Here is a 23,038-nt window from a genome sequence, read left to right on the forward strand (position 1 = left end):
TATGAAACATTTGCTCCATTTTCAACATATGTAGGCATTTTGATAAAACTGGAAACTTGATGCGATAGTATTTTTGGGTCAGTGTGATAAAATGTAACACATAACAAGGAAAATGTGATATAATGATAAGTGCAGAACCTTTTTGCTTCATTAACATTTTCTAGACAAGAAATTTGCATTTCTATTTAAGCTCTACAAATCACTAAAAATGCAATTCGTTAAAGAATGCTGTTTTTTGTTTATTACTGGAATACAGTGAAAACTGATGTAGGATATACACTGAAACAATTTACACGCAGAAATCAATACATTTCCCAAATAATCACAGAGAAACAGAAAGTAAAACATTGACTTAATTTTTGTTAACTGGACATACTTCAGAAATTTTTTATTTATTATACTTTTTTTCACAGTGTGTTTGACCAAAAATGAAAATTCTGTCATCTTTTAGTGATCCTCATGTCCTTCCAACACCATGAGACTTTAATTCATGTTTTAAACACGAATGAAGTTATTAAAACGCGAGTGATTTCTGTCTGTCCGCTCAAGTTGATGCACCCAAAACATTGACTGTACAAAAAGTGCATGAATCTTAGTTTTCTAAAGATGCATGATTACTTTTTTATATGATGGAGACATTTAATTTAGGCTTTTATTAAACATTGATCAAAGTACAAACATAGATCACATTAAATATGGTAAACCGAAAGAATTTCAAAATACATTGCTTACATAATGCGCAAAAACAAACCTTGCATGTCATGTTTATATTTGAATAAAATAACTCACTGATTACTTGATTAATGTCTTTATTAACTTTTTGAAGCGTCAAAGTTTTGGGTGAAAGGAATGTGTGGAGGGACTGAAATTGTCAGATTTCATTAAAATGTCTTAATTTGTGTTTTTAAGTGAACGAACCCTTCAGTAAATTTCTAATCCACTATCAGCATGTTTTGTTATGGTGCATAAATACCTATAGTTTTCATGGGGTGTACATACTTTTTCCACAGCACTGTAGCTGGATTTAGACAACCGATACCAGTGGTATCCATCTGAATGGTCTTTTGTGGACAGTCCTTACAGATGTTTTACTCTTAGAATATGTAAGAACAGGATTTATGTCTGTTTTATGCAGACTGAGGCTCTTAAACGGCTGTACAGTTTCTAGTAATGAGTGTAGTTTAGCTCAGTACATTTGACATATGCCTGTCTCACTTCACTAACCCAGAGCATTGGGACACACCATGAGCACAACATTACGACATATGGACTCTTAGATGAAACATTCAAGCCTTGGCCCACTGTTTTTCTGCTTCTAGCAGCACAAGTATTGAAAACTTTAAAGAGTAGCACTTTTAGAGCCAGCTAGTGAATGCTGGTGCTTATGGACACTGGAGTGTGACCAGAGATGTAAAGTGTCGTACAACTGAATATATCTAGATATGCACATGAAATCTATTCCATCTTGTTTTGAATTGCATGATGATAATACCCATGTCATACAAATATTGTGATTATTGGCTAAACTGGATCAACCAAGTCAATGAAAAACCTGGTTTTGTATTTGGGACCAAAAGAGAACTTGACTCGGACTTCGCCTTTTGATTTGATACTTGACTTGAATTGAAAAATGTATTAAAGTGTGAATTTGTTCATGCTGGCACTCAAAAGGGCCTGGAATGACACCTCCTAAACATCTAATGATGGTCCTGATGCTAATGAGTGGTGCAGTACAAATGAAACATGACAGGAGCGTTGCTGTGCACAAGAGCCCGTGGTGTTCGCTGCCTCGGTCCTCTTTGATCTGCAGGGCATTTCCTGTCAGAGCTGCTATCTGTCTGTCAGGAGGCTTAGGAGAGTATCGCCAGTGTGCTCGATTTCACACAGACAGAGGGAGACGCACCTGCTGTCTTGGGGAATGTGTCAAAATGGGTTTCTCACTGAAGAAATATCACAGCTGGTGTCTCCTTTGAGACATCATGCAAATTCTACATGACAAGCCCACCTATTCCTGTTACTCAGACTCAGTCTGGCAGTTAAAGATTCAGGCTGGAGGCCAAAAGGCTAGTACAGACTTATTTATGAACCTGTGATCAAGACAGAACTTCTAATTGTTTAATCTTAAAGAAATAGTTCAGTTTACTCTTATGTCTTTCCAAACCCATATGACTTTCTTCTGTTGAACGCAACTAAATCTTATACTCACCTAAAGGATTATTAGGAACACCTGTTCAATTTCTCATTAATGCAATTATCTAATCAACCAATCACATGGCAGTTGCTTCAATGCATTTAGGGGTGTGGTCCTGGTCAAGACAATCTCCTGAACTCCAAACTGAATGTCAGAATGGGAGAGAAAGGTGATTTAAGCAATTTTGAGCATGGCATGGTTGTTGGTGCTAGACGGGCCGGTCTGAGTATTTCACAATCTGCTCAGTTACTGGGATTTTCACGCACAACCATTTCTAGGGTTTACAAAGAATGGTGTGAAAAGGGAAAAACATCCAGTATGCGGCAGTCCTGTGGGAGAAAATGCCTTGTTGATGCTAGAGGTCAGAGGAGAATGGGCCGACTAATTCAAGCTGATGAGCAACTTTACCTCTCGTTACACTGATGTATGCAGCAAAGCATTTGTGAAGCTATAACACACACAACCTTGAGGCGGATGGGCTACAACAGCAGAAGACCCCACTGGGTACCACTCATCTCCACTACAAATAGGAAGAAGAGGCTACAATTTGCACGAGCTCACCAAAATTGGACAGTTGAAGACTGGAAGAATGTTGCCTGGTCTTCAGATGGTGCAGTCAGAATTTGGCGTAAACAGAATGAGAACATGGATCCATCATGCCTTGTTACCTCTGGTTGTGGAGGTGTAATGGGGTGGGGGATGTTTTCTTGGCACACTTTAGGCCCCTTAGTGCCAATTGGGCATCGTTTAAATGCCACAGCCTACCTGAGCATTGTTCCTGACCATGTCCATCCCTTTATGACCACCATGTTCCCATCCTCTGATTGCTACTTCCAGCAGGATAATGCACCATGTCACAAAGCTCGAATCATTTCAAATTGGTTTCTTGAATATGACAATGAGTTCACTGTACTAAAATGGCCCCCACAGTCACCAGATCTCAACCCAATAGAGCATCTTTGGGATGTGGTGGAACGGGAGCTTCATGCCCTGGATGTGCATCCCACAAATCTCCATCAACTGCAAGATGCTATCCTATCAATATGGGACAACATTTATAAAGAATGCTTTCAGCACCTTGTTGAATCAATGCCACGTAGAATTAAGGCAGTTCTGAAGGTGAAAGAAGCTCAAACACAGTATTAGTATGGTGTTCCTAATAATACTTTAGGTGAGTGTATATTGTCACATGTGTTTGTTATCATTCAGTGCATGGAAATGGAAATTTACACCTAATTCCAGTGGGAGTTGTGTGTCTCATACCAGAGTTATATTAAATATATTTTCTTATGTTAAGGCACAAATAAGACTTAAGAGCATTGAAGGGGATTTGATCATATGACTTCATAACTTTGCGTTGACAGTAGCTTCTTCTTTTGTGTCCATGGAAGAAAGAAATTCATGCCAGTTTGGGTTTGGACACTACTGTGGATACAGAATAAATTCAGTTTTAAATGTATGTCACGTAATTATAATTCACAGCTATGAATTTCATACACCTCAAACCATCTTGAAGACATTCCCCAGCATCTGTCAGGGTTTTGGTAAGGGAGGAACTCAAGTGCAGACAGGGAATCACAAAACAAAGAGTTTTATTAATACAAAAAGGGGAAAACAAAACCCACGAGGGGGAAAACAACAGCTAGGGCAGGAACTAAACAACTTAACAGGGCAGGATTGATAAGACAAACAAACTCTTGACACTAACTACAAACACTCACGGTAATACAAGGACTTCAGAGGGTACAGCACAATCTCACACACGATCACATAAGTAGAACACATCTGAGAAACACAATGAACCGACGCAGGACAGAGCACACTAGGAGATCTAAATAGGGGGAACAATTAAGACACGACAGGTGTTACAGATAGACAATCACGACACGACTAGGATAACAAGGGGGGCGGGGCAAGGGAACGAGACAACACAAGCACATGGCCCAAAGACAAGGCCATGCGCTTGTACACAAAACACGGGTCTGTCATGATCCTGCCTCAAGACTAGGAAAAATCAAGGACACGAGGGCAGAATCATGACAGAACCCCTCCCTTAAGGAGCGGCTTCCAGACGCTCCTCAAGGGAACATCAAATACGGGACACGACTGACATGACAGACTGGGACACAGACACAAACCAACAGGACATGACAAATAACAACAAAGGCAAACATGAGTACACAACGGCAGGGTTGGGGTGACAAATCAAAAAAAACAAACAGGGAAGGGGAGGGGGCGGGACCACAAAGTTCATGGGGGACAGACCAGGGCGGGTGGGAGGGGTAGGAATCTTAGGAGGACAGGACGAAGGCTGACGACGGGGGGTACGGGCAGGTCTGGGTGGTGAGGGGCGGGGAGGGGTCTCGGGACAACTGACAGGGGACATGACAGGAGCAGACAAGGGACGCGGGGCAACACTTACGGGACGCGGGGCAAGACTTACGGGACGCGGGGAGACGACAGCTGGACACGGGGGGACAACATCTACTGGACACGGGACGACAACATCTACTGGACACGGGACATCTACGGGACACGGGGCAACATCTACTGGACACGGGGGGACAACAGGACACGGGACATCTACGGGACACGGGGCCACATCAACAGGATACATGACTTCATCAGCAGGACACGGGGCAACACTCACGGGCCACGGGGAGACGACATCTACGGGACACGGGGAGACGACATCAGGACACTCGGGATTTCTGGGGACAGGGTCTGAGGACAAGACAGGACTGACGGGGACTTCTAGGATACGGACAAGACTAGACAAATAATCAGAAAAGGCTTTAGCCGCTAAGACAATTGGCATCTCCTTACGAGATGAGATACACTGAACTAAAGTCTTTGCTGCAGAGTCGGCCGCGGCACTCTCCTGCGCTCTCACGACTGCCGACTTGCATACTGCCCTCTTCTTTGCCGGCTCGGGCACGCCAGCGCTCACCGCTGCTGGCTCGGACACGCTCACCGCTGCTGGCTCGGGCACGCCAGCGCTCACCACTGCTGGCAAGAGCACGCCAGCTCTCACCGCTGCTGGCACGGGCACGCCAGCTCTCTCCGCTGCTGGCACGGGCACGCTCACCGCTGCTGGGTCGGGCACGCCCACCGCTGCTGGCACGGGCACGCCAGCGCTCTCCGCTGCTGGCACGGGCACGCCAGCTCTCTCCGCTGCTGGCTCGGGCACGCTCACCGCTGCTGGCACGGGCACGCCAGCGCTCTCCGCTGCTGGCACGGGCACGCCAGCGCTCTCCGCTGCTGGCACGGGCACGCCAGCGCTCTCCGCTGCTGGCACGGGCACGCCAGCGCTCTCCGCTGCTGGCACGGGCACGCCAGCGCTCTCCGCTGCTGGCACGGGAGGAGACAGGGTCACAGGACCGGCAGGCCCCCTCTTCCTCCTCTTCCTCCTTGGGCGCGGTGCAGAGGCCACAGCTGGGTCAGAGGCGGGTTGGGGGAGTTTGGTCTCGGGCAGGGCAGTCTCGGACGCCGAAGACTCAGAAGTTGACTCCCATGAAAACCGTCTCCCTCGTTTCATGGGGAGACTACTGGCTGAGGAGGGCACCTCAGGACTCTGGGAGGGGCTTGACTGACCCCCCAGGGTTGCCACGGCCAGGACACGACCCTCCGGGATCGCCGGCAGCTGGGTAGGTGGGGACCTCTGTGGCTCCTCCTGGGAGAGGCTCTCCCACAGCCGGGCATAATTCTGGAGGATCCACTCCCCCTCGGGCGAGTATGGGAGGGTGACCCCCTTCCTGTCTGTGGGGGATGACATCCAGCACTGCCTCCGGAACTCCAACAGGTGTTGGAGCTCGGAGGACCTCCTGCCTGCTGAGTTCCTTCTTGGTCGGTTCATTCTGTCAGGGTTTTGGTAAGGGAGGAACTCAAGTGCAGACAGGGAATCACAAAACAAAGAGTTTTATTAATACAAAAAGGGGAAAACAAAACCCACGAGGGGGAAAACAACAGCTAGGGCAGGAACTAAACAACTTAACAGGGCAGGATTGATAAGACAAACAAACTCTTGACACTAACTACAAACACTCACGGTAATACAAGGACTTCAGAGGGTACAGCACAATCTCACACACGATCACATAAGTAGAACACATCTGAGAAACACAATGAACCGACGCAGGACAGAGCACACTAGGAGATCTAAATAGGGGGAACAATTAAGACACGACAGGTGTTACAGATAGACAATCACGACACGACTAGGATAACAAGGGGGGCGGGGCAAGGGAACGAGACAACACAAGCACATGGCCCAAAGACAAGGCCATGCGCTTGTACACAAAACACGGGTCTGTCATGATCCTGCCTCAAGACTAGGAAAAATCAAGGACACGAGGGCAGAATCATGACAGCATCAGCAAGAGCTTTAACCACATGCAAGTACTTTAGCCATTGTTTTATAAAGCTCATACTCCAGCACTGCATCACTATTAAATGCACATGCAGCTCTTCCTCTAATGAGTCTTGACCTTGCTTGTCAGTGGTCCCACGAGGAACGGAACATTCCCAAAATATCATTTGAGTTGTAATAGGATTTTAATCAAGCTTTTAATCTATTATCGGCCCCACCACTGCCCCCACCCTTGCTTTCCGGTGGCAACCCACAATGTCAGAAAGTGTTTCCACGCTTCACTTTGGATGTGAACTGTGCCGGAGCGAGCCAAGTAAAGCTGTTAAATACAGCCAAACCCAACTCCAAATCTTTAATGCAGCAGAATTTAGCCCCTAATTAAACCTTAATATCATGTCAATTCAAATTAGCATGGCTAGAGGCAAGCAGAGCACCACTTCAGTTTTTTTTTTCTTTTTTTTTTCTCCATTTTTCTCTCCCTCGCTCTTCGGGAAAAGGGAATACAAAGAAGAGAGAAATGTCAGCAGGGAATGATGTGATAGATTAGAAATATTAAGGTCCATTAAATGGAAGTGTGTGTGCTGAGTGGAGCAGTTAAATGTGCGCTGTGACCCTGAGGGTTGCTGACATTCCTGCTGTTCACCCAGACTGTCTCAAATCACACACACACTCTCTCCGCCTCATTTTGCCTCAGCTGTTGGTGTTCTCATGCCCTGTACAGGAGCAGAGGGTGGTCCTTCCAACCAGGGAAAGATGAGTTTAATTTCACAATGATATAATTTGTTGGGAAGATTCAATTCCTGTAGCAACTCAAACTTCAACACAGAAGTCACAAGTTTTGTTGTTTCACATCATTATAAAATCTGGTCCACAATGCAGCTTATTCTGGCCAAGAATTGGCCACTTAAAGTGATTGCAAGCTAGGATTTGTGCTCTGAGATTTCTGCATGCCATTGACTTTCAAATAGGATAAGCATCATCATGCTTCCAAAAGTTTAGCCCTCAGTTTCACAGACAAGGCTTAAGACTAAAAGACATGTTTGAGCTATTTTACCTGAAAGAAACATGCACTGACATATATTTAAATATGTGATATGTAGTCCTAATTGAACTATGCCTTAATACTGGCTTAATCTAAGCCATGTCTGTGAAAGCAGGCCTAGATATTTTAAATTCTGTTTTAAACATACTCTGACAAAGGAAACTTGACCAGTGAGAATTTCAGACAATCTTTTTTTCATACGGACTCACTTCTTTTCATGCCCTCAAGTCTGATTCCTTAGATAGACAACTTTGACTTTGGAGTCGCTAGGCTTTCTGGTCCTCTTTAAGTTCTACCTTTCCTAACATCCCTGCTTCAGTCGATGTCAAAGCTTTTGACAGATGGCAATTTAAAGTAAATTAGATAAAATAAAATAGTAGACCGTAATTGTTTACAATTCAACAGAGTTGATCAGAATTGAACTTGCTAATACAGGTGCATCTCAATAAATTATAATGTTGTGGAAAAGTTCATTTCAGTAATTCAACTCAAATTTTGAAACTTGTGTGTTAAAGGGGGGGTGAAATGCTCGTTTTCACTCAATATCATGTTAATCTTGAGTACCTATAGAGTAGTACTGCATCCTTCATAACTCCAAAAAGTATTTAGTTTTATTATATTCATAAGAGAGAGATAGTCTGTACCGATTTTTCCCGGAAAAACACGAGCGCCTGGAGGCGTGACGTGTGGGCGGAGCTAAAGAATCACGAGCGCCAGTTGCTTTGAGAGCGTTTGGAAGCTGTGACAGCTGTGAAGGCTGAAACTGAACGAGAGCAGCAGCAGCAACGACTCGCTCCGAGCGGGGCTCGAACCCGGGTCTCCGATGGGAGGGGACGCACTAACAAGGAGGCAGAGATATTTTAAGCAGTTTTACTCACCGCCTGTGGTTCCAACACACGATCGTGACCCTTTTTCGTTGGGATTGCAACATCCTTAAGAAATAAACGATACGCAAATCCGTCGTCAAACTGGGCCTTGTTTGTAAAACAAGCATTTTAGAAATGCAGGGAACAAACACAAACACTTGCACAACTCCGTTGATGCTCTGTAAAAATAAACTCCATCCACTGGTCCCTTAATGCTGTTTTTTCTTTGGTAATCTGTGCAGGGTTGTCTTGCCCTTGCAACCAAAAACACACTCCTTTTGTAACATTTGGCGACGCTCTCGCTCTGATCAGTGATTGTCTGTGCACAGCCTCTCTCTGCTCTGCTATACGGGAGCGCGCGCTCTTCCGGCAAACGTGCCCTCAAGACCCATATAAGGAAATTCCGCTCCATCTAACGTCACACAGCGCCATACTCGAAAAAGACTTTCCGAAACTTGGGACAAACCGGAAGGAGTATTTTTGGAACAGAAATACTCCTTCAAACGTACAACTTAATTTTTGAAACTTTGTCCATGTTTAGCATGGGAATCCAACTCTTTAACAGTGTAAAAAACTCAGTATGCATGAAATAGCATTTCACCCCCCCCTTTAAATTAATTCAATGCACACAGACTGATGTAGTTTAAGTCTTTGGTTCTTTTAATTATAATGATTTTGGCCAACATTTAACAAAAACCCACCAATTCACTATCTTAACAAATTAGAATATGGTGACATGCAAACAGCTAATCAAATCAACACCTGCAAATGTTTCCTGAGCCTTCAAAATGGTCTCTCAGTTCAGTTCACTAGGCTACACAATCATGGGGAAGACTGCTGATCTGACAGTTGTCCAGAAGACAATCATTGACACCCTTCACAAGGAGGGTAAGCCACAAACATTCATTGCCAAAGAAGCTGGCTGTTCCCAGAGTGCTTTATCCAAGTATGTTAACAGAAAGTTGAGTGTAAGGAAAAAGATGCAATTAAAAGAACCAAAGACTTAAAGTTTCATAATTTGAGTTGAATTACTGAAATAAATGAAATTTACCACGACATTCTAATTTATTGAGATGCACTAGTATGCAGTGATAGAATCCGTAAGCACAAAAAAAGTTTCACGTACACACAACAACATTTTCAAAACGATTCACATTTATACATATCCGTGACAATGGCCAAAAACACTGTATTATGTATGCCAGGCCAGTAGTTGGCACTGTTAGTAAACAGAACTTTAATCCACACTTTTATCAAGAAGCATTAGCTAACTCTTGAGAAGCAACAGCAGTACCATGTACTCCTCCATTGTTGTGTATGTTTGTTCACGCTTGCCTTTAATATCACATACTGCACATGTCTACATGCATAACACGTACTATGTACACGGATGATGTCACCATTTTCAAAGATTTCAATATTGGGTGATTACACAGCAACTATAACGGTGGCATTTTCGAAAACTTGCACTTTGAAACCCATTTTCAAAAATAATTTTTTTAGTCCCCAAGACGCAGCTGTCATGTAAACAAACAGGCAAAACACATACAAAGTTTCCAGTTTCTGGGTAAAAACGTTGTGTAAACAGCCCCTGAAGCCCCCTGAAACAGCCCCAAACCTGTCCACCTTTAATTCCTAAAGTTGTGTAGAAGCAGAGCAGTCAGATTGGAACCGTTGAGTTCTGCCAGAGCATGCCATTTTTAGGCACTATACATCAGGCAGTAAACATGCCAGCTTAAACTGAGACTGCCCAACAATGTTCAGCAGGCCCACATTGCCGCTGTAGACCGCAACAGACGCCACAACACACTGAAACTCAACAAAATGTGTCTGTTGCCATTTGTTGCCTTCTGTTGGTGCAGTGTGAATCGGCTTTTAGGAGTGACACTGATGATCATGAGTCACGCATAAATATTTGTTTGTGATAAAACAGAAGCTACTAATGAGAATGCAGACATTGGAATTCACATAATCTGCATCCTGTTCTGTTGGGTACTGCAAAGAATAAGGCTACATTAACATTGTCAGCTTTTGGGATTGACAACCGCATTTACTTAAAAGGTGTGAGTCTCGAAATGTTCACACAGCAACTTAAACGTCTCGAATATTGTCTGGATGAACAAGCCCTGTTTTCCTTACCAATAACCATTGCGACAGTGACCAAACTAATATCAAAGATGGCGACGTCCACAAAACTTAGTCTAATCAGTTTGTGACATGACAAGAATCCAATCGAGCCGCAAGTTCATCTGTCAAATGTTCATTAACCAACAGCAGCTTTATATTTGGGTGGAGAGTGGAGCATTCAAGTCACGCACAGAACACAAAACTGACAGGAGCGGCTCCGGTGGAAAACTGACGGGATCTGAAACTTTCAGATGACACACAGCTCATTTCTTCGTCACTGTTCTAAAAATTCATGGCTGTGAGTTTGGTTGCAGAATGCAGTCATCACACCCGTAAATAACCGTTCTGTGTGTGAACGTAACCGTATTAAGGGCTCAAATACAGGACTGACAACCTTATTCTACTACTGTGTGAACGTGGCCTAAGAGTGTGGAGAAAAGCAAATCACCCTGAGCACTCTCTAGCCTCTCTGTAGGGGTAATATTTCATGCCAGTAAAAGAGATAATCTTCCTTTCAAAGAATACTTGAGTGCTGAGCTGGTTACTTTTAGGGGATGTGGCAATTTGCTGATGCATTTCGTTCAAAGTCCCACGTCACACTTAATTCAGGCACAAAGCCTGCTGGAGCGTTCTGGAGTTAAGAGTCTCGCTCAAGAACACAATTATTATGCAGCAAGTTTGTCATCTCGGTCATACAACGTCCCACTACCAGGTTTCAGCAGCGACTCATGATCAGGATTAAATTGGTGTCCTTCACATTAGCAGCCATGATCCTTGACCTTCTGCAACTTCTGTTTGATACAGAACAATCTTACGTGCACTTCATGAAAACCATGCACATTTGTTCAGGATGACAGTTTTTGCATCAAGGTGCATTGAAGCATGTTTGATGTGTGTGAGTGTGAGAGAGGTTTTGTTGACGAGCTGTTTGTTTCTTTCAGCACGGTGACGTCTGCCGTGTTCACCGTTGGGGACAATGTGGTGTCGGGAAGTGACGATCGCACTGTCAAGGTGTGGGACTTGAAGAACATGAGATCTCCGATTGCTACCATCCGCACCGACTCAGCCGTTAATAGGTAAGAGCAGCAGGTTGGTGAGGTGTAAGACCGCTTTCTGAGACTGTTGTTTCTGAACAAGCAGAGACAGCGCTGTGCCCGTTTTAGAAAGTTCTGGCAAATTGGGAAACTTTATTCCTCAATAACAAGATATTCTGAAAGAACTAAGGGAAGTCAGGCTTCGGGGCCAGGAATAGTATGGAAGATTTGGATAATATTTTCTTTTGAATGTCTTCATTTAGTAAATGGTATCTACGGTAGCTCTGTTTACACTATTTGCATTAAATGGCTTACAGATACTGTAGCGTCTTGTTTCCATTAAGTGCAATACATGCTATGTGTTATTTGTAAAATGTCTAACCGAGGGGAACGAAAATAGCCTGTCAACAAAGATGTCTGGCATAAATACATGCTGTCTTATTTTTTAATAATTTAGTTTCTTGATTGTCCTAATCTGAAGGATAAGTGTCTCGGCGAACCAAAGAATCATCGCTCTGCCGCATGACAACAGACAGGTCAGGCTGTTCGACATGAGCGGGGTCCGTCTGGCCCGTCTCCCTCGGAGCAACAGACAGGTGTGTTTCATTATTACCTTTTTGCTCCATGTCTGTCAAGTTGACTAACACATTTTTTCCCCCTTATGGTCACAAAGGCTGCATTTATTTGATTTAAATACAATATAACAATACTTTCAATAATAATAGTAATTACCATATTTTCCAGACTATAAGTCACACTTTTTTTCATAGTTTGGCTGGACCTGCGACTTATAGTCAGGTGCGACTTATTTATCAAAATTAATTTGACATGAACCAAGAGAAATGAACTAAGAGAGATGAACCAAGAGAAAACATTACCATCTACAGCCCCGAGAGGGCGCTCTGTGCTGCTCAGTGCTCCTGTAGTCTACACTGAAGACATAGAGCGCCCTCTCACGGCTGGAGATGGTAATGTTTTCTCTTGGTTCTAAATAAATGCGATTTATAGTCCAGTGCGACTTGTATATGTTTTTTTCCTCATCATGACGTATTTTGGGGCTGATGCGACTTATACTCAGGTGCGACTTATAGTCCGAAAAATACGGTATAATATAATATAACTTTTTTCTACTGTAATGCATTTAAAATCTGAAAATAAAAAAAAATACTAATCTTAAAATTTTGAATGGTAATGTATTATCAGATTTAGGAATATGTTTTCTTATTTACAGCTATATTTTTAGCAAATATTCTGGTAACCTTTTACAACAAGATTTATTAGTTAACATTAGTTTACTACATTATTTAACATGAACTTAGAATTAATAAATGCTGAAGAAGTATTGTTTATCTTATTTAAAGTTAATTTCAATATTTACTAATGCATTATTAATCTCAAAAGTTGTGCTTGTTAAAGGGATAGTTCACCCAAAAATCTAAATTATGTCATTAATGACTCACCCTCATGTTCGTTCCAAACTAGTAAAACCTCCGTTTATCTTTGGAACACAGTTTAAGATATTTTAGATTTAGTCCGAGAGCTCTCAGTCCCTCCATTGAAACTGTGTGTACGGTCTACTGTCCATGTCCAGAAAGGTAGGAAAAACATCATCAAAGTAGTCCATGTGACATCAGAGTGTCAGTTATAATATTTTGAAGCATCGAAAATACATTTTGGTCCAAAAATAGCAAAAACGACGACTTTATTCATTTTTGTCTTCTCTTCCATGTCTGTTGTAAGACAGTTAAAAACAAAGCAGTTTGTGATATCTGGTTCGCGAACGATGTAACCGGATCTTTTTGAACCAGTCACCAAATCGAAAATGAATCGTTTGAAACGGTTTAGGTCCCCAATACGCATTAATCCACAATTGACTAAACTTTTTTAATATTGCTGACACTCGAATGATTCGTTCGCGAACCGAATATGACAAACTGCTTTGTTTTGAACTCTCTCACAACAGACACGATCTGTTGCTGTTGCTCATTGTTTTTTCATGTTAGTTAATAGATTAACTAATGGAACCTTACTATAAAGTGTTACCGATATTTTATTATAGTTGCATTTTATTTTCAAATTGAAAGTGAACTATTTTAATACATATTTATATGAATACATTTGTATACTTTAAACAGTGTCATTATAAATGCACATTTAAATATACATACATTTATAAACAATTTAAACCAATAAGCATCACTAAGTGTTGAGCCACACCCCTTTAACTATTGCATTAGCGTGTTTTGTATCTTTTTATGTGTCCTGACCACCATGTTGCATTTGACACGCAGGGCCATCGGCGGATGGTGTGCTGCTCTGCCTGGAACGAGGAGAACCAAGCTTGTAATCTGTTCACCTGCGGCTTCGACCGTCAGGCCATCGGCTGGAACATCAACATCCCGGCCCTGCTGCAGGAGAAGTGACACGCTCGCCGTTCAGTTTCACACATACAAGCTTAACACGTTCGTCAGTGCCACACCTGCAGTAGATTTTAAAAGAACACATTCACGTTGCATGTGACCAGACTCAGTTTTTCATCCCAGTTTGGCGTCTGTGGTCTCTGACTCGTGGTCACCATCACCATCACCATCGTATGTGGAAAAAAACTCAATTTCATGGATATTTTACATATCTAGCCCTGCGCTGTCTGCTCTGAGGTCATATAGTGTTGTGAACTTCCTCCCAGTCTTGTTACCGAGACCCGTCAATCCTGCGAGGCTGGGACATTGCTGAAACTTTCATTCCTGGCCCACCGCTGTTACATTCAATTAAATTTCACTTCAGTGCTATTTTTGTTGTGCAATGTACTTTGTAAAGATATCTTTTTATTTTACAGTTGCATTTTAGAGTTCTTTATTGTTTCGTTTTTTTGTATAGAGTTCTGCTTTGCTCTTTATAGAGATGAGATGTGCAGAAGAAACGTCGAGCACTCTGCCTTTGTGAATGGAAATCAAGCAATCACATTTACAGATCCGCACCTCCGCGATGTTCTGATGGGAGCCGCCGTTCCAGAAGCCTGTCAGTATTACCGCAGACCATTTGCATGACAAACCCACCTCTCTCCTCAAATACGTGAAGCGAAATGCTGTATAATTGCGGTGTAATCTTGTTCACTCTATTGAAAACCAGCTTTGTAAGTATTGAATGTTTACGAAGCCCTACATTTGATGTTCACTTCCATTTCAAGGGCTTTCAAGTCGTGTAGAAGTAAATATTTGAATCAGCGCGTCTGAATTCAGAACAAGTTCACTGCAGTAGTTTTATATTGACGTTTCCGATGTTGTGCTGTCCGTCAGTCATCATCGGACCAAATATCAATGCCTTGCTCAGTGTGATCTGCTGACACTTGAAAGGCTTTCTGATGTACTTCGTGAACCACTGTGCTTAGCTGTATCTACAGAAACAGGACACTCATTAATAATCCTTAAATGGAAGCTCTTCCATCAGTGTGTTACAGTTGGTATCGTTACACCAGAACTACACTGGACCGTGCTGGGAGTCTCGGAGGAGAGTGTCTGTTAACTCTGTTAGGTCTAACAAAAAGATGTTTATGATGCAGTGTATATTTGTGACGCCATGTTTAATGGACTGTATTTGACTTGATATGAAATGTACGCAGTGAAGCATAGAAAACGCTCAGAAACAACAGTGTATATGACCCATCAGAACGTCCTTCCAACATTTGAGTCGTCTTTAACTTGCTATAGTGTTCTGTGGGGTATTCTGTATTGAGCCATTTCACTCTTTTTATTTGAGAGCAACCTAATTTGCTGTTTTGGAGAAGCATATCGCATCATATACTAATAATAAAGAGAAACCGAATCTAAATCATTCACTGCTGGGCTTCAGAATAAAGTGACCGTGTCTTTCAACAATCACATTGTTTTGGTTTAATCTACAATTGAATTGTACTAATGGTAGCGTGTGTACAGCAAACAGAATCAAGTCAAAGTGTAACACAACATTTTAGTCTTTATTCACATAAACATTCACTTATAACTCAAGTGCAATGTACACAACCTTAGCAGCATATGCTTTTGGGTTAAAATTGAGATATATCTTTAGGTTATCCTCTTAAGTGTCCTTTCCTTTTTTTTTCTTTTTTTTTTTTATACAAATTTTTACAAAATGTACAGTCATTAGTACAATATTGCCATTCAATCATGCCTTACAACTGAATTACTTAATGCAGTTTTGTCTGGGGCTGTGTGATGAAGAAAATGTTCAACTCGAACAATAAAATGAATGTTGCAAAAAATAAATAAAAAGTGAAACACTTAAATAACCAGTACATAGAAGTCCAATAACGTACATTTCTAACTGGGTTGCCAGTGTGGTGGAAATAACTATGAAAGGGATCAATCCATTCAACATCAAGTTGAACATTTTAGAAATTGTGGGGAATAGAATAAGTCGAGATCACAGAAAAAAGAGAAAGGTAGGTAACGCTGGGTCACATTTGATCGGTCAGTTTCACCATCTTCGCATTGATATTCTATTAGTAAAAATATAATTTAAGCTGGGATGGATTCATTATTTAAAAAAATAAATAAATGAATAAATACTTGACATCAGACATTAAAGGGGTCAGAGGAAGATTTAAATATATTTGCCACCACTAGGTGTCCCTGTAACATCTTGAGCTGTTTGTAAAGGGATGATGCATGATATCTCAGCAAAGGTTGACAAAGTGGCATTTGAAAATATATACTGACTGAAAGCTTATGAAAAACCACATGAGCTGTGATAATCTACTCAAAAGCAGTAACAAATTATGCAATAACAATGAACTATGCAATGAAAGGAATCAACAATAAAATAAAATAATCGTGCAACAATAAACATCTTTCACAGACAAACAGTGATAGCTTGACACCACAGAAAAGTGTAAATCTATTTTTTATTTTTTCAAAGACACGAATGAGATGTATGTGTAAATTAAATAAACGAATGCAGGAGAATCACTGGTCAAACCTCGGGTAAAGAGCATACATGTGCTTGCTTTGTAAATGAATCCATCAACTACGAATTACTCCATAATCACGGATCTCTACTCGCACTCTTAACTCCATTTTCTTTTCGTTTTTGTGTCTACATCAAACTGCCGACATTTCCCTTTCTTTTCACGCAGGTCTCTGCTCAGAACACCCTGTGTAAGATACAGCGCTGACACAAAGAGAAACCAGAGGAGAAATGACATGTCACTGGTGAGCGGGATTGAGGTATTAAAGCAGCAAGCTGTACCTGCTAAAAAAACAGCAAGAGACCCGGGGTGTCGTAATGGCACCATTTACATTACCCCTAACCTGCACAACCAGAATGGAGCTGAATTAACCTGTCATTGCAATGTCAACCCCTACTGTTTTTTCGTTCCTTCTTTTTTTCCCCCCATTTTGAAGTTGTACCAATGAACCAAAGGCAAAGGAGAGAGAGGAAAACGAGGGACGCATCACTCTGACAGGACCTCTAATTGGACAGCGTGTCGGAGCTCTTCAGGGGCAGGCCATCCGGAAACGGGCAGATAATGACAAGACGGCAGCTGCCTTTCACTTTGGCGAAGGTTAACACACATACACACCTTTGAATGACGGCTACAGCAGAGCCGTCAGTGGTGAGAAAGAGAGAAAGGTGACCATCTTTCCATCTGCTGTGTTGTGAGAAAATCGCCCCGTTTCTCACATCCCCCCTTTGTTGTCTATTCCGTTAGCTGGTAACCCTTGTTCTGCCAAACATCTCGCGAAAGCTACATACATTGTTTCCCAGAAGGAAACACCCCATAAGGCTAACTCTAACCTTCCAATTATTTTTTTTTTATTCTGTGGGATAAAATTATTTTGCGGTAATTGACATGTCATAATGGACAATCACTTTTGCATTTAGCCTCAATGGCCACTGCAACTTCTGGTCTAGTGCAGTGAATGGAGATTCAGAGAAAATCTTATCTTGGGTGTGTTACACAACAGGACAAGCATATTTTATATGATTTATCTTCACACTAAAGGGGGTCGCACACCGGACGAGAAGCACAGTGCCGCGTCGCGCCACATCTTTAAAGTTCGAACACATTATTCTCTATGAGTGTACACACACCGGCGGCGCCATTCGGCGTCTGTCCGTGGCGCCCAGCTACGACTCAGAACGCTGTTCAAATTTCTGCCGCGCCACAGAGCGCCATCTGCATAGTTTAATATTTAAAAAAAACATCATATTTGTTTTAAATCGTTCATACATTACACCAAGATACCACTGCTGCAAAATACTACTTGTATTAGTTGTACAGCTTAATTAAAATGTAAACATATATAATTAAATATATAATAAACGTAGTACTTTTAAAATTTAATTTTTCTCTTGAGACATTTTTACATAAGCGAAATATTAAAGTATTGTAACATTTGCCTGTCAATTAAGCTTTTATCAATTAAAATCATATATTTAAAATAATAATAATAGATGAAGCTAAAACTCACCCATCTTGCTGCGAAATTGAATGTGCGAGTATGTGCCCGTCCGGTGTGCGATACCTCGAGTTGTTCTACGTGTGGCGCGACGTGACGCGACGCTTCTCGTCCGGTGTGCGAACGCCTTACAGCCCAATCCCAATTCTACCCTTTACCCTTTCGCCTTCCACTTCTTCATTTCGTTTGTCTCAATCCTCTTTTGGCCGGAGGGGATAGGGGTAGGGGGAAGGGCCAGATAACCCTTCAAACGAAGATTTTTGAGGACCTAACTTTAAATGAAAGGGTATGATAAATTTCCCCGCATATGGCAATATGGCTGCCATAGCAAGCAGAGAGACCCATAAAAGTAAGTCATTTTTATATGTTACATTCAATTTTGTGTTCGTATGTACAGTTATTTTCTCAGAAGAAAGGTTTGCAAAAAATCGCTATGATAACAGTTCGCTAATGTTATTGACTGTTCCACAACATATTTTATTGATACTCACTGTTTTGACAACATAAATACTAGTCCAGTGGCAGGTAACTTATCTTTTACCACACATCTGAGTTTGTGTAAACCGTGAATTTTCTTTAACATGGCGGCGATGTATGATGACATGTAACAGTGTAGTAGTGGTGTCCCATTTCTTAGGGGAATATTTTCAGCCCTACCCCTTCACACTCTGTTTCAAGGGACAATGAGAAGGGTTAGGCGTAGGGTTATCAATTAGAAATGGGATTGGGCCTTAAGGTATTCTAGAAGCTCCTGGAACTCATTACAAGAATGTTATGGTTTATTAATATGGCTCTGTGGAATAATTGATCAATCGCTGCATCCAGCAGTATTTTATCCCCCAATAACAACTGGTAAAAGCTGATAACACAGGCTCAGCCGGGTAACTGAAGTCAGCACTGTGTGCTTACTGGGAATGGTTTTTCTTCATGGAAGCTTTGCGTCTGGTGAGCTAATAAAATATTAAAACTCAAATCAATATTTTGTGTACAACTATTTAATTATGTCATCCAAGTATTGCAGTTTTAAACAGGATTTTTCAATGACCTGCAAGATCCTGTCCCCTTTGGACACCAAAGCAATTCCATCAATTCTGATCCGGATTAGAAATGCTTGAAACTAATTTTTTGGTGTATTTGTTCTTAGCTTAGCCTACTAGCTTTGCATAGCAAAAAAAAATAATTTTGACTAGCTAGAACAAGGAGGTACATTATGGTTCTATGTTTTAATCAAGTGTGGAGGATGAGTATAGGACCTTTCATGTAGTTTAATGTCAACATTAATTGAATCGTACAAGTGATTTTTCTTCTATATCAGTTAAGCGCAAGTCCCTTCCCTCAGTCATTGGTCAACTCGATCACAAAGTCAACCTGACTAAAAATCCAGACTTTTGGAAGGGATTTAATTGCAACAAACTAACCCTATCTATGGGGATGTGCTTCAAATGTGAGGGGACTCAGGTTAAGGATAGGGGTACGTATTCGGCATTGTGACTGGCATGACCAATGAAGTCAACAGAATCGGCTGTGAGGTAAGTTTGTGTTTGCGCTTTACTGGTTTGGGGGGGAAAAAACACTAACGCAAAATTCTTCCATGCCTCATCTTTACCTCAGTAGCAACATTTTGCGAGAGTTCGACAGAACAAGGTTCTCCACTAGTGGAAGTTTTTTGGCAGTGGGATGTTGTTGACTCTGGGGTGAGTAAGGGCTTCTGTGGCGACTGGTTGCAAGGTGAAGGTGGTTTTGGTGATGAGGACAAGCTTCAGTACTCATACAGTCAAAGTGAAGTTTTCCTGCTCGGGAGGTTTTCTGACCCAGGTCCCTAATCCTGCTTCCTGTAGACCCTTCAACCACTGCAGCTTCACAGTCTGGTAGGTGCCGGCCGCCTGCTTCGCTTCACAGTACAGCGGCATACCACTCGCCCCACGGACCACCAGCTATAGAGAGAGGAAACAAAAAGAAGAATGAAGGAGAGAGGGATGGGACAGACACAAGAAATGGTGAGTGCGCAAAGCAAAACGAATGAGCCGGCACAAACGTGGCGTTTGAGCAGCTGTGTAATGTCTCCATTTAAATTTCACAGCAATTGAACATTCTCCGTGCTTTTGTGCATTTCTTTGTCGCACACTCACACACATGGAAAAGACAGTGTGAGCAAAAAGAGGGAGCGGTGAACAGAGGGGCTCGGAGAAAAGAAAAGTTTCTTTGGAGATTAGCGTGTGTGCTCTTGCGTCCCTTACTGCGAGCACTGAGCGTTTGCCATGGGAGGCCGCTCAAGTGCTTTTCAAGATGATTACCATTTCCACAGTCATTAGACTTTAACTGCCAGCATTTGGTACAGCAGCCGGCATCTTTCCCATAGATTTACATGATGAGGACCTAATTCTGCCCTATACTTTTTCTTTTTTTTTCATCTCATAGCAAATGGGATCTGTCTGTTGTGGCTAATAAAAACGGAATTATTCATCCTCAACTAGTTTTTTATATTGACCTGAGAAAATGCCACTGGAACTGGGCTGGTTAATGAAAGGTCCTTGATTTCAGCTCTGCAAGGATCCATTGATTGTGACCTTGACCGAGATCCCTAACCTTAATTGAACTCAGTTGCAGTGACCTCGGCCAGAGATCTCGGCCACTTCTTGGGATCTCTGCACCCTTGCTAATCTGCGGCCCAACCTTTCTCCCGTTTTATGGCATTGCTGGTGGGTAGACAGACTACTATGGTGACCAGGCAGTAACTACTAATGAAAGATATCAAAAGCACAGCAACTTCAGAGTAATTGTTGCACTTCAAGTGTGAATGGGACTTAACATCACCATGAAACGAATATTGTGACCAAGCCACTGTCGATTTTTTTGAACGGCAAAACCTTGGTCGCTGTCGTGAAATACTCAACGGTTTCCCTTTGATAAGGGAAGTGTTTAAGGGATTATATGCAACACCCTTAAGTCATTCCCTTAGGTAAGGGGAAATCACTCCTTAAGGCTCATACTTAAGGTGGTTTATGCAACTGTGCCTAAGAACTCAATTTGAATATGAATCTACTTTGTGACTATTAATAAGTATATTTAGCCTACTGTTTTTTTTTACAAATAGCATGAATTTGGACATACTACTATTTTAGTGTCCTATTTTTTATCTGCTATATAGTATGGAAGCATTCCATTTCAGATGCAGCATGTTTTTCTGTTCAAATGTGAGCTCACCTTGCGATAGAGTCTGATCCAACGTTCAAAAAGCGCATGCTTGCAAAGTCTAGATGGAGCCCCGGAGTCCCTCCTCTTCCCAGTAGACGCGTTGAGCATCTCCAGTTGGATGTCACCTGTCGTCCAATTGACACTGTAGCACACAGACTTCCCCTGCTGCCTGCAGTCACTGTTGCTCAGGCCTGTGTATGCAAGAAAAGAGAGGGAGACTTAGGGAAAGACAGCAAGACGGTAAGAACGAGCACTCAAGGGAGGTTCTATTTAGCATGTGATTGCTGAAGTGTTTCATTAGTAGGTGAGCATGTCTGTGTGTCGTCGGTTCTATCTTTGATGTAAAAACTGGTTCCAGGAACAAAGGATCTCTCGGGCTCCTCAATCATTGCCGCATCGCTACACCAATGCGCATGGCATTCTTTCTTACTTTGTTAAAGTGGAGAGGATCATAGCATGCCCATGTACTGTACTGCTGACTTACATTGAAACAAATCTGTATAACTAACTTTCTTCTGTGGAATGTTTAATATATCTCTTTTTGTTTTCCACAGTAGAAAGAAAGTCAGACACATTTGATAAATGATAGCATTTACATTTTTGGTTGAACCATTACTTTAATCCTCCTGCAATCTCAGATTCTCTACTCAGGGCCTCTAAACAGGTGGAATAAATCGTCTGCTTTAATAATGTCCCTATCCTTTTATGTCGTAATGCAGCTTTTTTCTGAAAACCTCGCTCACTTTTTCACAGTGTCATTTCATACTCTGCATTCAGTTTATCCCTGTATGTCTGTAATTGAGCGTTTAATTTTTATTTTACCTCAAGCAGGCTTCATCATTTACTGTCAGTCACAATGTCATCGTCTATCCATCATCCAGAGCATTTTACACAGTATGCTGCTAAATGTGATCACTGTGTTTGACATACGGCTACTCTTAAGTGCCACTTGGTATCTTATAAGTGTTGGGCTAAAGTATGTGACCTACATTTAAAAGACATCCTCAGTCTCAGTTTTTCTAACAAAAGAGTAGGTTAGAGTGAATCATGATAGAGTTTTGGTTAGTTCTTGTTTGGTGCTAGAGAAGCAGGTGAACCAGCAAAACTGAGCGGGTGACTAGCATTATACTAGTAAAGCTCGTCAACGAAGAAAGTCTTACTGCTTAAGATAGTTCTGTAACTTGGTTAAGCTAATTAAAGGTGTGCTAAGTAAGTTTTGTTCATCAGTAATGTTTTGCTAGCTTTTCTTTTTCTGAGTAGCTCTGAACTATATACTGACACCTACTGGCCTGGATGTATGAAGTTTGTTTACTAACTACTGTCTCAAAGCAGTTTGTCTTTTGTTTTGTTCCTTTTCTTTCTTGTATATATACGGTACATTCCTAGACCCAATCTGAAAGGATTTTCATGCATTGTTGGTGCTGGCCTTTGCATAGCTTGTACCAGTCTTTATTTTTCACTCATTCTCATTGTGTTTGGACCAGTAGATTGCAAACTCCATCATGTAAAATAAAAGTTTTTTCTTGAAGACAGATGTGTTCAGAGTTTTCATCTCCGTGTATAAAATTGGATATTTCTTAACATATAAGCACCTTTATACTCGCACATTTATTAAACAGGCCTATGGCATGCTGTTGTTTAGATCTAACATTTGCATGATAAAATGCAACCTGCATTTAGTAAAACACAATTTAATGATGCCCCCTGTGCATAAGTGAAACTGAATGAGTCAATAATATACAAATAATGAGTCAGA

The 23,038-nt window shown here is 41.8% G+C and overlaps 2 protein-coding genes across 4 annotated transcripts in view; one reads left to right on the forward strand and one right to left on the reverse strand.

Moving 5' to 3' along the window:
* The window catches only part of LOC127946255 (WD repeat-containing protein 37), a 37,459-nt gene extending 21,955 nt beyond the window's left edge, over nucleotides 1-15,504 (forward strand). For all 3 annotated transcript variants that reach the window (XM_052542710.1, XM_052542711.1, XM_052542712.1), the window contains 3 exons: nucleotides 11,537-11,671; nucleotides 12,111-12,225; nucleotides 13,921-15,504. In XM_052542710.1, the coding sequence (XP_052398670.1) occupies nucleotides 11,537-11,671; nucleotides 12,111-12,225; nucleotides 13,921-14,052 (382 nt within the window). In that variant the 3' untranslated portion in view covers nucleotides 14,053-15,504. The remainder of the gene's footprint in view (nucleotides 1-11,536; nucleotides 11,672-12,110; nucleotides 12,226-13,920) is intronic.
* A 77-nt stretch (nucleotides 15,505-15,581) lies between these two features.
* The window catches only part of LOC127946253 (double-stranded RNA-specific editase B2-like), a 188,658-nt gene continuing 181,201 nt past the window's right edge, over nucleotides 15,582-23,038 (reverse strand). The window contains exons 9-10 of the mRNA XM_052542708.1: nucleotides 21,292-21,473; nucleotides 15,582-20,021 (exon numbers count right to left, since the gene is read on the reverse strand). Coding sequence (XP_052398668.1) covers nucleotides 19,854-20,021; nucleotides 21,292-21,473 — 350 coding nt within the window. The 3' untranslated portion in view covers nucleotides 15,582-19,853. The remainder of the gene's footprint in view (nucleotides 20,022-21,291; nucleotides 21,474-23,038) is intronic.

This window comes from Carassius gibelio, chromosome A24 (assembly GCF_023724105.1).
Source record: "Carassius gibelio isolate Cgi1373 ecotype wild population from Czech Republic chromosome A24, carGib1.2-hapl.c, whole genome shotgun sequence".
Lineage (NCBI taxonomy): Eukaryota > Metazoa > Chordata > Actinopteri > Cypriniformes > Cyprinidae > Carassius > Carassius gibelio.